The sequence below is a fragment of the Dromiciops gliroides genome, chromosome 3 (assembly GCF_019393635.1).
Source record: "Dromiciops gliroides isolate mDroGli1 chromosome 3, mDroGli1.pri, whole genome shotgun sequence".
Taxonomy (NCBI): Eukaryota; Metazoa; Chordata; class Mammalia; order Microbiotheria; family Microbiotheriidae; genus Dromiciops; species Dromiciops gliroides.
In genome coordinates, this window is record NC_057863.1 from 668,758,819 (window position 1) to 668,776,384 (window position 17,566).

Here is a 17,566-nt window from a genome sequence, read left to right on the forward strand (position 1 = left end):
CCCTCCCTCAGCCTGGTGGACCTTTCCGGCGTCCAGCCTCGCTGCTCCTGGCCTCGCCTCGAGTTGCCTTCCGTCAGGAGGCCTCTGGCTGGCTGCCAGGCTTTCTGGCTCGGCCCCTCGTCGCCCTGCCCACGTGGCCCGTTGGCTCTCTGAGCCTCTTGACGGTGGACGGTCGCCCATCGCAAGGCCTCGGGCCCCCCAGGTCTATATATATTTCTTTTCTCCAGTGAAATCCTGGGACTTCCTTGGCCCCCACAGACCAAGCTAGTCCTCCAGCTAGGGCTGGGGCCGCGGGCGGTGGGGTTGGCCGATAGGGTGGGGCAGACGTGTGTCACATGCTACACTATAGCCCAGTATCTCTCAGATATCTCCGCTCAGGGCAGAGGGAGTTGGGGGCTTTTCCCCCCAGCTGTCAGACCTGGCATTTCGTACAGTCCACGGGCCTTTTTGTCTCATCTAAAGGGAGAAGGGCACCAGCACCTCCCACAAAGAAGAGACCCTGAGGGCCTAAGGCTTTCTAGTCTCACCCCAAAGGTAGTGTCCCCAAATAAAAATCAATTTCCACAAGCCTTAGGGTTGAAACCTGTAATCTCTCTTTCCCACCCTCCATCTCTCCTCCACAGTGGAAAGCTGCACCAAGTTCTACCACCCAACTACCGAGGGTGGCTCCCTCAATAAGATCTGGCACAAAGATGTGTGCCTATGTCCTGAGGGTGAGTGCCATGGCAGCTGGGGGTTGCTGGACGGACCCGGCATGGGGATATGGGCCAGTTGCTGAAACTGTCTACTGTCCCTCCTCCCCACAGAAAATTGCTTCCTTCATTGAGAGGAAAAGCAGCTGATGAGGCAGCAGAGAATTGATAAGACCTGTGAGCTGGGAGTGGATTATGGTGAGTACCAGGAGCTGGCTACAAGAAGATGACTGTCAGGATGAGGAGAAGTAGAAACTGTCATGATCTGGAGGCCTTTTCTGAAGGCCTGATCTCCTTTGGCTGTCCCAACCAACCTGGCCACGACCCGACCCCACCTATTGACCTGAATGGCTGCTCACCCCTGGCCTTGGCCATCTCCCCCCCTTTTTTTAAATAAAGGCTATTTTTCATGGATGTAATGGACTCACCTAGTGTGATGCTTGGAGATCCTTGGGAGATCAGGGAAAAGGACCCCAGACCTAAGGGGGAGGTGGGTGGAATCCCAGGTGTGCCATTTAACAAACTGCTGACCCTGGACAAGGTCCTTCCCCAATCTCATCCTCAGTTTCTTGATCCATAGAAATGAGGGCAATAATCTGTCTGAATTGCGAATGATAATCAGAGAATCTAAAAGTGCTGCTGTGATGTGGGGTGCTGGGATCATCATTATTAAAAAGGCCAAACACTCATTAATATCTCAGTATATTGGTTTGGTTTGGGGAGTGGGCCCCATCCTTCCATGCTGCTCCTGGAGGATTGTCATGTCAGAACTGGAAGGGCCCCACAGGATTATCTGGTCCCATTTTACAGATTGAAAAACTGAGGCCCTGAGAAGGGACAAGGCTTGCTTAAGGTTGCACTGGTAATTAAGAGCAGAATGAGAATTTTAACCCTTCTTCTAATATCTCTCATCCCCCACTTTCCCTGACTGGGAGGGCTGACTCAGAGGAGGTAGGGAGGGTTGGCCTGTGCAGGAGGTGATGCAGGCAGGGATGGGAGGGACATAGTAACGAGAGGATGACTGCTCAAAGTAAAACACTCTTAGCACCCACCCACCCCCACTCCCTGGTAAGTCCAAGATTTCAAAGCTCCTTCAAACTGTACATTTATCTCTATTGACTTTCAACTTCGATTAAGAAAGTGCCCAACCCTTCTGAGATCTTCTTTGCTGTGGCCTCTCTCATCCAGTGTATTGGCCATTTCCCCCAGTTTTGTCAAATTGCAAATTTAATTTTTATCCTGATCCAAGTCCTTGCTAAAAGTGTTAGACAGCATGGGATCAAGCACAGATTCCCTGGAACATACCACTGGAGACCTCTTCCCATACTGACATACTCTTTGCATCTGGCCATCAAACCAGTTGGATCCATCTAATTGAAATATCATCTTCTTCATATCCATCTTCTCAACAATAGCTAATATTTACATAGCACTTTCTATGTTCCAGATGCTGTGCTAAGTGCTTACAATTATTATTTCATTTGATCTTCATAGCAACCCTGGGAGGTAGATGCTATTAATATCCACATTTTACAGATGGGGAAACTGAGGCAAACAGGCTAAGTGACTTATCCAGGTCACATAGCTCATAAGTTTCTGAGGTTGGATTTGAACTCAGGTGTTCCTAACATCAAGCCTGGGGCTTTATCCACTCTGCCACCTCATTGCCTCTAACAATAGTATGAGATATGTTATCACATGTTTTGCTAAAATCTAGATAATGTCTACAGCATTCTCCTCAATCAGCCTGTGAAAAAAAGGAATGAAGTTTTGCCTGGAATGACCTATTCTAGATGAAGTCAGGTCGGTTCTTGGTAATTAGCACTTCCTTCCCTTTCCAAATATTCTCTAACCATCTCTTTTATGTTCCATTTTAGAATTTCCCCCTAAATCAAAGTCAAGTTCCTCTAACTTTGGAGGAAAGTAGGAGGGGAAGGGGATGAGGAAGACGGGTGAAAGAAGGGAGGGCAGAGCAGGGGAGGGGGCAGTCAGAAGCAAAACACTTTTGAGGAGGGAGAGGGTAAAAGACAGAAAACAGTAAATATCATGGGAAGGGAATAGGGTGGAAGGAAACAGTTAACAAAGTAATTGTGAAAAACTTTGTAAGCAGAGGCAAGAGTAATGCAGGATGATGATGATGTTAATTATGGTGATGTGGGTGGATGATGATTGGAGGAAGGGGAGGATTGATGATGGGGAGGATTGAATGAAGAAGATGAGGATTGATTGAGGATGATTATGACCACTGATGGATGACAATTGATTGATTGGCGATGATGGCAAAACATGTGGTACTTATTTTGCTGGTCTATTGTGAAGAAAAATCTTTGTCAAGTATAAGATACTATATAAATGTTATTAATTACTGTTGTTGTCATAATCAACCTCATGGGTTTATTGTAAGGAAATCTCTCTTTAAAGTACTATATAAATGTAGTTTACTATTTAAAAATGTTGAGCAGGATGTTATCAGAAAGACCTGGAAGGACCTGAATGAACTGGTGTAAAATGAAATATACTGTATACAACATAATGGTAATATTGTGAGATGATCTGCTGTGACTGACTCGGTTATTTTCAGCAATGCAATGATCCAAGACAACTCTGAAGGTCTTAGGAAAAATGCAATCCATCTACAGAGAGAGAACTGATGGTATTTGAATACAGATTGAAGCATAATATTTTTGTTCCTTTATCTGAAGTTTTGTTTTTGACTATTTTCTTTTACAACCTGGCTAATGTGGAAATGTTTTGCATGACTGCTAATGTATTGCTTATACTGAATTTGTAAAAAAAAATTAATTTAACTATATCTAATCTAATCTGAAAAATTATAACTGGACCTATCTGAAAAACTATGATTATATGAAAAATTGTAACTTTAGAAAAATTATAATTGGGCCTTAAATCCTGCCTCGGTCACCATTCAAATGTAAAAATATTTTACTAGCTGGTGGGCCTAATCTTACTGGGTGCCGGGGGGGGGGGGGATGGGGAGGGGGGGTAATCTGACTGGAGGACTAATCTGGGGACTTTTGACTGGTTGGCTATCTGACTGCTATTAATTTAATATGGTCCACTTATAAAATTCCCCCACACTTGTTCCTCTCAAAATTGATAAGCAAACAGCCTCTTCCAATTTAACAGCAGAGAGTTTATTTATGAGATACAATTTAAACATAAAAATACAGGGAAATAAGATGTACAACCTGACTGCTTTCCGGCACATCACTTTCCAGCCACCATGTCTGGAACTTTTCAGCCTCCTCCTGCGTACCAATGGACAGACCTTCTTCTAACGTTCCCCTCACTGAAAAGCCCCCTTGCTCTGTACTCTTTCTCCAGAGTCCTTCTCTTGTCTGCCCCCTTCAGCATCTCTCCCTTCTCTGTATTGTAGCTCTTACTGTCTTCTCCAACCTCCTGTATCCTCTGCCCCTCTTAAAAGCCCTTTTTTATTAACTCTCTCCCTCAGCTGAAGCAGAGGGGGAAGGGCCCTAGCCCCTCTTACATAGAAAAAACCCTGAGGGCCTAAGGCTTTTTAATATCGGCCCAAAGGCAAGGTTCCCAAATCAAAATAAATTTCCACAAATTGCTTGAGTTCTTGCAGGGGATGGGGGAGGGAAGAAGATAATTTGGAACACAAAGTTTTAAAGGCAATTGATGTCAAAATTTGTATTTTACATGTAATTTGGAAAAATTCTAAATATAAACAAAGAACACAAGTGACTTCATCTTGTTCTGTATCAGCCATTTTGCTGTATGTGGCCCCTCATGAACTGCAAGTTGCAGCAAATGGTGTCCTTTGGTGCTTTCCCCCCTCTTATCAGTAGAAGAGCACTTAGTTGCAGAAGGTGGAGGATTCTAAAGTCCTTAGAATGTCCTCCTTCCTTGTCTAGTGTGATGGGCAGTTTTCTTTGATTTACTGAAACTAGCTATCCACACAACTCCCTTATCTAGCCCCCGTAGCAAATGATATACATTTTCCTTTAACAAATACACTCGTTTTCTTTGTGTGCCCAACTGCATTTTTTTTTGTTTGTCTTTTTTGCGGGGCAATGGGGGTTAAGTGACTTGCCCAGGGTCACACAGCTAGTAAGTGTCAAGTGTCTGAGGCCAGATTTGAACTCAGGTACTCCTGAATCCAGGGCCGGTGCTTTATCCACTGTGCCACCTAGCCGCCCCCCTCCCAACTGCATTTTAATGAATATTTTTTGTTTCATATAATGTATAACTGTTGCTTCCTTCTGAATCACTATTGATCAGAGAAATGTAAATTAAAACTACTCTGAGGTACCATCTCACACCTATCCAATTGGCTACTATGACAAAAAAAAAGAAAATGTTGGGTATTGGATGTTAGAAAGGATGTGGGAAAACTTGGACACTAATGCACTGTTGGTGGAGTTGTGAACTGATCCAACCATTCTAGAGAGCAATTTGGAACTATGCCCAAAGAGTTAAAAAAACTGTGCATACCCTTTGATCCAACAATACCATTGCTAGATCTATATCCCAAAAACATCCATAAAAAGGAGGAAAGGACTTATTTGTTAAAAATATTTATGGCAGATCTTTTTGTGGTGGCTAAGAATTGGAAATCAAATGAATAGCTATCAATTGGGGGATGGCTAAACAAGCTGTGGTATGAGATTTTTGTAGAATATGATTGCACTTAAGAAATGAGAAGCAGGATGATTTCAGAACAACCTGCAAAGACTTTTATGAACTGATGTTACAGTGAAGTGAACAAAACCAGGAGAACACTGTACACAGTAACAGCAATTTTGTTTGATGAAGAATTGTGAATGACAACTATTCTCCGCAATACAATGATCCAAAGGACTAATGATGAAGTATACTATCCACTTCCAGAGAAAGAACTGATATTGATTGAATATTGACTGGAACATGCTTTTTTCACTTTTTTTCTTTTATTCAAGTCTTCTTGTACAAAATTACTAATATTGTAATGTTTTACATAATTGTACATGTATAATCTATATTTGATTGCTTACCACCTCAGGGAAGGGAGGGGGAGGTAGGGATAGAATTTGGAACTCAAAACTTTAATTAAAAATGTTGAGGAAAAGAAAAATACAAAATATGTAAAAATTGTTAAAAACCCAACCCTGTTGCTTGCCAAATTGTAAATGACCATCAACTGCTGGTGGACAATGGTACACTGAATGTAGTTAAACCCATCTCCTGATTTATTCTGGCTTATTGGCTTTAGCTAGTTGAAATGATAAGAAAATTCAAGCAATACTATCCCATCACATTCATATACCATAACTTTGCCAGCTACTTCCCGGTCAATGTCCAATTCTTTGCTCTGTTTTTGTGCATGAAGGTCCTTTTCTTCTTGCTTTGATCTCTTTGGGGGTATAGATATGGTGTAGACCTGTATGCTTAGTTTAATAGCCTTGGGTGCAGAGCTCCAACTTTCTTTCCAGGAGAGCTGGTCCAGGTCGCAGCTCCAACAATAGTGCATAAAGCACCTGTTTTCCCACAGCCCCTCCCCCATGTGTCATAGTCCTTTTTTGTCGAATCAGCCAATCGAATGGGGGTGAGAGTTGTTTTCGTTTGCTAGGTGGCTCGGTGGATAGTGCGCTGGCTCTGGAGTTGGGAGGACCTGGGTTCAAATCTCACCGTAGACCTTTACTAGCTGCGTGACCCTGGGCACGCCTCACTTAGCCTCAACTGCCTCAAACACCTGGAGGCATCTTCAGTCATCTTGCCACTGGGCCCAGGTGGCTCTGGAGGAGAGGGTGAGGCTGGTGACCCTGCACAGCCCTCACTCACTTAAATCCAGTTCACTGCAAGTCGTGACATCACCTCCCGAAGCCATGGTCCTCTTCGAGACCAAGGACAAACTACAAGACGTGACTTTACGCTGCTTCACAAGGCAATGGGTGGCTTGCGCTTCTTCCTCGGAGAACCGCCAGTCCACATCCTGAACAGTTTCTCCCCTGGGGAGCTCTTGGACGTCAAGACCGCAGCTGAGAGGCGAGACCTCGAGCAAGCAGAAAAACTCCGTTTCCCAGAGGTCTCTGCAGCCTTCGGGGGTCAGCGTACAGCGAGGCTCCGCCGCGGTTGCTATGGAAACGGAGACAAGCGGGTTCCGCAGACAAGAGCTTTCAGGGGATTGGTGGAGAGAGAGAGGCGCGGCCGGAACAGGCGGGGCAAAGACAGACTGTTAATTCTCACTTCCGCATCCTCGCGGGCTTTCCCTGTTGTCGGGGACGCGCGCTCAGAACCGCCACAGCTCCGTTCCGAGTTCGGCCTCCGCCTGGGCTCCCGCCTCCAGGGCCTGAGCTCCGCTTCCCCGGGAAAGAGTGAGTGAGGCCGGAGTCTGGGCAGGGGCCGAGACAGGGAGGGGCTTGGCGCCTGCCTTTCCGGGGAAAGGGGCGTGGTGGAGAGGAGGAGGAGGAGGAGCCGCTCTGAGACTGCGCGTGCGCAGTGCACCGGCTCCTTCTTGACAGTTCCCAGTTCTCAGAGGCACCTGCCTTGGCTTCGCATTACCCCGGCACCGCCACCAGGCACCCCTCCCCGGCTCAGCTTGTCGGGGTCCACCCTGTACCCCCCCCCCCGCCTTCCTTGGCCTGGCCCCACCCCAGCGAGCACCTACTGTGGGCTCTGTGCTCACTGACTCACGGGTGCAGGACGAGTTCGAATCCTACCTCGGACCCTCCCTTGACTCGGGACTCCGGGCAAGTCAGCTATCCTCTCGGTGTTCCTGGGTTTTCTAAGCGGTACGTGGGTGGGGGCCGGGGGTGGGGGGGGTAGTCACAGTACCCCACCCATGCACGTGTGTGTGGGTGTGGGTGGGTGTAGGTGTGTGTGGGTGTAGACGCATATGTGTACATGGCTGTGCATGCTTGGCATTCCGGGACATTGGGGTGCACGGGTCTCCCCCGAGCCCACGTGCTCTGGGGATGAGCAAGAGCCTTGAAGGAGGGGGGTGGGGGCGGGGCACTGTTGTCCGGGAGAGCAGAGGGGGGAGGGGGTGAACCACTCCGGGCTGAAGCCAGATTAGGGGGGCGGGGTAGGTGCCCAGCGGAGGGTCTGTCTGCTGTCCTAGAGGCCGGAGGGGGGTCGGCCGGCTCCCCCTCACCCCTCTCACCACCACCACCAGGGGCTACTCTTCCCAGCCCCCTCCGCATCGTTCCAGGCCTCCGCGATGTCCCCGGGCTGGAGCTCACCCCCTCCTCTGGGCTTTGCCAGACCCTCCTCTCCCTTCAGAGCTTAGCTCAGGGGCCGCCTTCCCTGCCACCCCCTGTTCTTGTGCCTTCTCCCACAGTCCTGGCCTTTCTGGGCTCTGGGTCCTCGCCAAACAGGCCTGGGCCAGTCTGTCCTAGGAACGAGCCCGAGCCCGAGCCCGAGCCCCGAGCAGCTTCATTGCTACCCCCCGGGGAGAGCCAGGAGGGATTTTCCAGTCCGGGGACCAACTTCTCATGGTTCCTTTTCTCCAGCAGCCCTGCCTTGGGACAGCCCGGTCTCGAACCAGAAGGGAAGCATGGCCCCGGTGCTCCTGACCACCAGGCCCCACCAGGTGAGGGGCGTTCAGCACTTCACTCGTTGTCTATTTATTTCCATGGTCTGTGATAGGATTTCTGCGTCTCTGTGATTTTTGTCTTTGGCCTCCTCTATTTAGAGTGTATCTTTTTTCATATTTCTTCCATTAGTTACAATTTCTCTTTTGTTTGGGGGTCTTAAAGTTCAGGTGAAAGCCAATTTGTCTCTCTGCATTGCTTAACTTCTTTGTTTCCTAACAGTGAACAGTTTGTGTATGAGTAAGTACCAGGACAGCCTGAGAAGTTTGCATGTTGACAAGTCTCTTTCAGAAATCTCCTTGAGTCTATTAAATCATCCCCCCCCCCAATAATTTATTTAAACCCACAGTCTCCTCCTTTAACTCTCTCTTGGCTTTGTCAAGCCTGACAAAAATCTTTTTTTAAATTTTCTAACAATTTACTTTACTTCATTTGTTTTTTTACATATAAGGTATTTTATTTTTCCGTTACATGTAAAGATAGTTCTCAACTTTTGTTTATACAAGCTTTACAATTTCAGATTTTCTCCCTCCCTCCCCTCCCTCCCCCCTCCCCTAGACAGCAGGTAATCTGATATAGGTTATATCTATATACATATACATATATAGAGATATATATCTATACACACATATATATACACATAATAACATTAATCCTATTTCTGCATTAGTCCTGTTATAAGAGAAAAAATCAGAGCAATGATGAAAAACCTCTAAAATAGAAAAAAAAAACAACAGCACCAAAAACAAAAGAAATAGTATGGTTCATTCAGCATCTATACGCCACAGTTCTTTTTTGTTTTTTTTTCTTGGATTTGGAGATCCTCTTCTATCATGAGTTCCCTGGAACTCTTCTGTACCATTGCACTGGTGAGAAGAATATAGTCCATCACAGTAGATCAACACTCAATGTTGGTGATACTGTGTACAATGTTCTGGTTCTGCTCATCTCACTCATCATCAGCCCACGCAAGACCCTCTAGGTTTCTCTGAACTCCTCCTGCTCATCTTTTCTTACAGCATTTAAAAAAGTTAAGTAAAACCACCTAATAAAATCCAGGTTATAGCTGTTAATACTACTTTGTTTTTATACTTGACTCTTTAATAAAATGAGTGAGTGAATGAATTGTTGAATGCTTGCTATGTACAAAGCACTGTGCTTAGGTCTGGGTATATAAATAGAAAATATTATCCCTGCTTTCAGGGAGCTTATCATTTAGCAGGAGAACAGAATACCTGCATCACAGGGGTTCTTACCCTCCAAAAAAAGCATAAGGGGCCTGTGAATATATTTCAGAGGGTTTGTGAACTTAAATGGGAGGAAAATTACATTTTAACTAATTATTTTAAAACATACCAAGAAGGAGTAGGTCTGTTTTACCAGACTGCTTCCCTGAGGAGTCTACGAGAAAAAAGGGTGAAGAACCTCCACATTTACAGGTTACAGAACAAGAGACAGTGTCATGTAGAAGGTGACTTAAAAGCTGAGCCCTGAAACTGAAAAGTGGAGGTGAGGAAGGTCCATTTTCCAGGCAGGGGAGACGTTCAATACAGTCCTAGAAACTAGGTGAAAGCAGCTGTGTGGAGACAGTAAGAAGCCGGTGTGCCTGGACCATGATGAGCAAGAATAGTAGGAATGTAGAATCATCTGGGGAGGGGAGGTTAAGGTCTCACTGTGAGGAAGTTTAAACATATAGAACATTTCATCAATGTTTACTTTGGGTCAAGTCCTGCTCAATGGGGGCAATACAAATACAAGCCAAAAAAAGCCTCTTCCCCTCAAGAAGCCCCCATTCCAATGGGGGAAGACCATAAGAGGAAGCTGGTATGCTAGGGTGGAGAGGGGGAGGTGGTTAAAGGAAAGTGGAGCTGTCTAAGGGTTCATGGGCTGAGCTGGGTTTGAAGCCAGTGTGGCTGTTGTGGGATAAGAGATACATCTACATTTCATCCCTGAAATAATAGGGAGCTGGGGCAGCTAGGTGGTGCAGTGGATAGAGCACTGGCCCTGGAGTCAGGAGGACCTGAGTTCAAATCCAGCCTCAGATACTTAACACTTAACTAGCTGTGTGACCCTGGGCAAGTCACTTAACCCCAATTGCCTCACTAAAAAAAAAAAAAAAAGAAATAATAGGGAGCCCTGGAGTTGATAGGGTAGGAGATTGACATGGTCAGAGATGTACTTTGGGAAAATCACTTCAGCTGCTCCATGGAAGATGGATTGGAGTGGGGAGAGATTTGAAGTAGGGAGACCAATTAGGAGGTTCTTACAGTAGTCCCCGCAAGATATGATGAGGGCCTAACCTGGGATAGTGTGAGTGGAGAAAAAGGGATAGATGTGAGAGATTATGGAGATGGAGAAGATAACATTTCATAAGTGATTGGCTATATGGGATGAATGAAAGTAAATTGAGGGTGACTGTTAGAATGGTAGTATCTTCAGCAGAAGTTGAGAAGTTTGTAAGAGGGGTGGTTTGGAAGGAAAGAATAATAAGCCCTACCCTGGACATGCCAAGTTTCAGATGTCTAAGCAACCTCCAGTTTGAAATGCTTGGGAGCCTTTTCATGATGCAGGACCATGGCTCAGGAGAGAGATTAGGGCTAGATGTACAGATCTGGAAATCATCAACATAAAAATAATAAAGTAATGGGACCCTGATGAGGTCCCCCGAAAAGAATATGGCTCAGGGTTTTAGATATACCCACCGATGTAGGTAGATAAGGTTAGCCACAGAAACTGAGAATGAGAAGTCAGGTAGGTTTGGAGGAGGAAGAGGAGATTGTAAAGTCCTGAAAACTCAGAAAGGTTAGCAATCTCAAAGGCTGCAGAGAGGTCAAGGACAATGAGAAAAGGCCATTATATTTGGCAATCAAGCGTTCATAGATGACTGCAAAGAACAGTTGAATGATGAAGGAAGAAGCAAAGTTGTAAAGGCTGAAGAGTAAGGAATATGATTGAAAGAAGAATCAAGAAGTGTAGGTTGCATTTTCTTTGTTGTTTGTTGATTCATAATCTAAAAGGAAAGTCTGAGGCACAAAACCTCCAAGTATAATAATTGCTAATTAGCAAGGTCAACAAAATAAAGTCAACAATCCCTCAGTGATTAGACACCTGGAATGTTTTATAGAACATTCTTATAAACATAAATGAGGAGCATCAGAAATGAAGCTTGTTAAGGGCTAAAATTCTAGCTAGTCTGTCTAAAATATCTAATGAGTGGTCGCCAATAAATTATAAGCTTTAGCAAGAGTTAGACTTTTAAGCATTTATTAAGGAGAATAAGAATTTGGTAAAGAGAGAGAGAAAGGCCTAGATTCCCATCTATTAAAGGGAGAGCACATTTCTAGCTCCGCTCTCCACCAGAGTCCAAAGGAAAGAGAGCGAGAGCGAGCTCCAGTCTCTTCCTTCCTCCTCCCACTAGCCCGCGTCACTTCCTGATGCCAAAGAAAAGACTCCTGGTCTTGCCCTCAAAGACCTTCGTTTCATGGGCGGGACTCTTCTACAGTAAGTCTCCAGCAGGTGGTGTCATTCCAATCGTTACAGTTCCCCGCTTTGTTTCCTCAAGAAACGGTATGTTTCCTTGATGAAACAGTCAAAAATAACAGAATATAATAACCTATGCTAACTAACAATATGTTAATAACAATATAGAAAAGGAAGAGAGGAAATTTTTGTCCAGAGGGGCGATTTTTTTTTGTCCTCATGAACCGACGCTTTGACATTGGTCTTGCAAAGGGAGGGCCTCTGCAGAGAGTACATGTTACAGATGGTGTATATTATAACAGAAAGAGAAAAAAACAACAAAAACAACAAATCAAAACTGTTCATTTAAAGTCTCTGAAAGTCTTTTCTCAGATGTCCTCTAGGTGTAGTTGTGGAATGGAAGTCTTTTCAGGGGTTGATGTGTGGGTGCTGGTAATCAGCCAGGAAAATTTCCTACAAAATTGAACTTAATACAACTTTAAAATAGCTTTGTCAATAATCAAATCAAACAATGAAAGTTCTCAAAAACATGTCTAAGGGAATTCAGAATCTTGGTTGTTACACATGAAACATATAATAAAACAAAAATTGAAACATTCTTTAAAATTATAATCTTACTATAGTCCCCCCTTATGGAGGGTAATTGAGAAGACAATTGCTGCAATATTAATTATTAAAAATAATTTTTATCTGTTTCATCACTTTTTGCATCATCTGCCTAATTATCCTCATGCCATTATGAGAAATTAAAAAATCTAATATAATTGGTAACAGGTGTCAAGGCCAAATTCAACACTGTTATTTATCATGACACCTGAGATAATTATGGGGGTTACCATAAAAGAACAGAGAAATGATGGGATATGAGCATTCCCACACTTGAGCAATATATACTGCCCATGCAGTATGCCAGGCTTAAAGTAGGTGGATGGAATATATGTCCATGCCACCGAACATATTGGAGGAAACTGAGTCAGACTTAATCAGATGCATGGGATTGAGATGGTCCATGGCATCAGGCATATAGGAGGGAGCATAGAAGCCAGGTGTAGAAGTGAGATGGGTGGGATCAATACTTCCAGCCATCTGTACAATATCGTGGGGAAAAATAAAATAAAATATTAAACCAAGAGAATCCAACCTCAACATTTGTCAAAAGCCGTTCCCTCAGCCATACCTTGACTTCATGCATGTCTCCCCTCATGTGACAGTTCAGTGTCTGCTCTTGCATGTATTCCTCTTGTGATTGGATGGCATCTGATAACTCAGAATAAAGGCAATTAATGTCTTAAATGATAAGTTCCCATAATCCAAGTCTCATATGGATTTAAAAATTGAGGATAATAAATTATTGCAAAAAATGTGAATACATCTTGACTCAGAACACAATATATAATTATGCAACAATTTCAAATAATACCCCTTTTTTACTTAGTATACAATTACTTTTGTGAAAAATCAGAACATATTTAAATACAAGTTAAAGCATAACAGAATCTCAAAGAAAACTTTTTTTTTGAAAAAAGAAAACTTTTACAAATATTCCCCTCTTTTTTTTTTGGAATATGCTTATTAAAAATAATACTTCTAGAATCAATTTACACTTGCCATGGCAACCAATTTGCCAGGGAAATGCTTTAAAGAGTTTGATCAAATAATCAGTTGAGAAAAAATAACAAAAACAAACAACTCAGAATATGGGAGCACAATACTCCTAGAATTAACATTGTATTATGAAATCAAAACCATCTTGCAATGTTTCAAAATTAGAGAGATGAATAAATAGAAAAAAATACACATGGAACAATAAAAGACAATGAAATTCAAACTAGGGAAATCTAAATGATTATGAACTTAATATTAATAAGAGTATTATAAAATATAAACTTGATCACATGACTATAAAAAGCTTTTACAAATATTCTCCTTGTTTTAAAAACTAAGTATAAAATACAATCTCAAAAGCATGAAAATCTCTCAAAATAAACCCATACCATTAATTTCAAAATGTATATGTAATAGCATAGAAATCTATGTAACCTCTGAACTGACATTAATAATCTGAGTAAAGTTAGAACACTTTTGATTCCGATATCTAAAATCCCCAATACTCATATCAATACCTTGCTGCTTACTTCTACATTTCTGTAAAATATATACCCTTCCATGGCAAAAGAAGCAGAGTCTAGGACTATGGTGATGATTGTCATTCTTATTCAGCTTAAGTTTTTCTTCTTTAATCCCTCTATATTGTCTGTCAGTCTTTTCACCATACAAATGCTTTATAAGATTACTAATTAAAGACAAAAGCAGGTTAGCAAAATTATGAACAAAACGAGCATATCTGAAATTTAAAGGGTTTTCTAAGGTTGTCTCAGAAGCACAGCCAGGCTGGGGAAGGGCTGAGCCTGAAGCTGCAAATGTAGTTAGAGAAAGCTGAGCATGCGCATCAGATCTCTGGACTTCCCAGGCAGGGGAAGCAATGGGCTTGGCCATGGGAGGAGTAGAGGGTGGGGTCTGGAGAGGAGGGGAGGGACCAGTGCAATTAGAATCAGACTTGATTTGGAACTCAGGCCTGGATTCCTCTTCCCCCACTTTGCCTCTAGGTGCTAGGGGATTAAAAGCTTCCAGAGGGTGGGTCGTTGCCTCCAGGCATGCAAAATTAGAGCAACAATTAGTGTTAGAACTGGGAAAAGCTGCAGGAATCTCTTCAGGTTTCTCTGAAAAAGCATGGTTGGGAGAGGGGGAGATATTTCTTTGTGGGAGTACATTGCTGGCTCTTCTAACAAAAATAAAAAGAAAAATAGAAAATCCACAAAAACAAAGCATTAACATGATCTTATCTCCCATTTGTCTGGTTAAACAGACTAAAATCAAAAATAGGGTAATTAGGGAGTTTAAAAGGTCCATTTGAAAAAATTTAAAGGAAAACACAGCCAGTACGCCAGTACTTAGCAGTTAAAGGGAGAGGGTAGAGAAAATGTCTTACCCAACCAGAAGATCAGAAGAAGACTGAGGTTCAGCTTTCCTCTTCGTGGTCGCCATCTGTTAAGGGCTAAAATTCTAGCTAAACTGTCTAAAATATCTAATGAGTGGTCGCCAATAAATTATAAGCTTTAGCAAGAGTTAGACTTTTAAGCATTTATTAAGGAGAATAAGAATTTGGTAAAGAGAGAGAGAAAGGCCTAGATTTCTATCTATTAAAGGGAGAGCACATTTCTAGCTCTACTTTCCACCAGAGTCCAAAGGAAAGAGAGCGAGAGCGAGAGTGAGCGCCAGTCTCTTCCTTCCTCCTCCCACTAGTCCAGTCACTTCCTGATGCCAAAGAAAAGACTCCTGGTCTTGTCCTCAAAGACCTTCGTTTCATGGGCGGAACTCTTCTACAGTAAGTCTCCAGCAGGTGGCGTCATTCCATTCGTTAGAAGCTGATTGCTTGGGGTGTTTGGGGATGTTCCATTTCCATCATGGAAAGCTCTCCTGTATCAAGAACAGGGAACTTCCACAAAAATGGAGAACTTTTTATGGGAGAGCCTGAGTCAAGGACAGGGAGCTAGGTAGGTTGGCAATATTTGGCTTCTGGGCATTTGGAGGAGAGCTTCCAGGGTGGGACAACTGCTAGATATAATATTTGATTGGATTAGAACTCATCTGTCATTCTGTGAACTTTTTTGGGAAGTACCTGTTAGTGGTTTTTTAAGGGGTGTCTATCATGAATCTGTATAGCTCACTGAAAAAAGAACTAACTCACTAAAAGAGGAACTCATAGTCATTAAGCAAACACCTCAACTATCTCAGCTGAAACAACAAACAAGCCCTCAGGGAAACTGGGTCAGGAGGTAGCCTCAGCCTCTGTCACAGAAATTCCCACCTTACAAACAGTGTGAAGGGTCAGACATATGAGCAGAGGAAGATTGAAGGCCCCTCTGCTGTAGAGGGTGTGGTGTTTAAAATCTAAATTGTGGGTTCTAATCTGCCCCCCCAGTCTTCGAGGGAAGATGGCTAAAATCACTGATAAATTCAGCAAGAGTTTAGACTTTTAAAGATTTATTAAAATATATAAGTTAGTGAAGAGAGAGATTGAGAACAGATTCCTTATAGCATGAAAATCCTAGCTCAGATCTAATTCAGTATAGCCAGAGAGAAAGAAAGAAATTTCCTTTCCTAGCAAGCCCACATGAAATCTCTCACTACCAAGCCGGTGTCCAAACGACTAAGAGGGCCCCCCCTCCACCTCCCCTCCCCCTCCCCCTCCCGGATCTCTGTCTGCCGCCACTCTGGTTCCTCCTCACCAAAAAAAGAGTTGTTCTATGCACAATCATCCACTTCCTAGTTCCTTTCTCCCTTCCCCCAAAGGAGAGGTCCTTCAAGCTGGTTGGTTGAGAGTAGTCTCTTGCAATTGGGCTGGCCAGGTGTGGCCTCCATCCAATCCTTCTTAAGTAGGTGCTTAGTTTCTCATTCTCACCCAATTCAAACAATACTAAATCAATCCGGCGGGCCCCTGGGCCAAATTCCATTATTTTATCACAAGGGACTCCAGGCCCAGCTGTGCTGCTGAAATGTGGTCCAGGGCTGCAGCTGAAGGTGAGAGAGAACCAGCACAAGTCCAGTTATTGCAGAAGCAGTGGGGCAGGGACACTGCTGGCTGTGGGCATTTACAGGAGATCTGAGTTCCTGGTTTTGGTTCCAGGCCAGAGGGGAGAACTGAAAGTTACAGCCACTGGAGGGTCCTCAGGGAGGAAAAGCATTTCTAGCATTGTATGACCCAGGGCTCTAGCTATCATTTGGGGGGTGGGGAAGGAGTGCTAAAGTTGAGTCTAGGACAAAGCTCAGAAAATAACAGTAAGAAGGACCAGGGTGCCAGAGGCACCATTCCCCCACACCCTGGGACCAGAGATGATTATAATAACAATTTGCTAAAAATTTTAAAAGTAAAATAAGATAAAAAATGAGTAAGCAAATGAGAAAGAACCCAACCATAGACAGTTCCTTAGTCCCTCCAAATTGCCTGCTCTTTTCTTCCCAAATTATCAGGGTTAGGAAGACAGTGAACTTGTCTGGTTGAATGACTGCCAACAAGAGATTTAGGGCATCAAGGGCCAAATACATTGGTGATAGTCAAACTGTCTTCTTTGTTTCCTCTAAATCTCCCTTCATAAATCTTTGTTCCAAACTTAGAGGTGCTTCTTACATTATTATATTGGGGTATATGGGGGTGCTCAAAGAGGACTAGCACTTCTGATGGGAGGGCTGCTGAACCCTTTTCACAGCTTCTTATCCACCTTTGGTGCCTACTTGCCATTCAGCTTTTATCTGTGGTTCCAAGAAGCTGTAATATTCACAGCATCCACACTCCAGTAAATGATCTCAGTAGATAGCTAAACCAAGTTAATGGTAACTGAGGGTTCTCAAACATGTCAGTGAGGTTAGCAGACCATCTACCCTAAGTGTGATAAGACTTCCCTGCAGAGGAAACAGGCACTGTGAAGCACTTAGAGCTGGGTCAGAAACTGAAGACACCAAAATTATCCACTGAATATTCCAAGGATGTCCACATAGACGATGAGGTTGATGCACCCATTTTCAAAGCTAGCTTAGTATTTGGGATACTCCAACAGAATGTGTGGGAGAACACACTCAATTGGGCAGAGTAATTGATCTAATCCTGTAGGAAAGTAGGAGGGGAAGGAGATAAGGAGGGAGGGGTGAAAGAAGGGAGGGCAGAGTAGGGGAGAGGGCAGTCAGAAGCAAAACACTTTTGAGGATGGATAGGGTGAAAGAAGACAGAAAATAGAGTAAATATCATGGGTAGGGAATAGGATGGAGGGAAAATAGTAACTGGAA

The 17,566-nt window shown here is 43.6% G+C and overlaps 1 protein-coding gene across 2 annotated transcripts in view; it reads left to right on the forward strand.

Moving 5' to 3' along the window:
* Positions 1-6,919: 6,919 nt before the first annotated feature.
* LOC122749177 (zinc finger protein 420-like) overlaps positions 6,920-17,566 on the forward strand; it is a 35,527-nt gene continuing 24,880 nt past the window's right edge. Inside the window, exons 1-2 of one of the 2 annotated variants that reach the window (XM_043995395.1) lie at positions 6,920-7,444; positions 8,165-8,244. In XM_043995395.1, coding sequence (XP_043851330.1) covers positions 8,209-8,244 — 36 coding nt within the window. In that variant the 5' untranslated portion in view covers positions 6,920-7,444; positions 8,165-8,208. The remainder of the gene's footprint in view (positions 7,445-8,164; positions 8,245-17,566) is intronic. The other variant, XM_043995394.1, reaches the window with a different exon arrangement.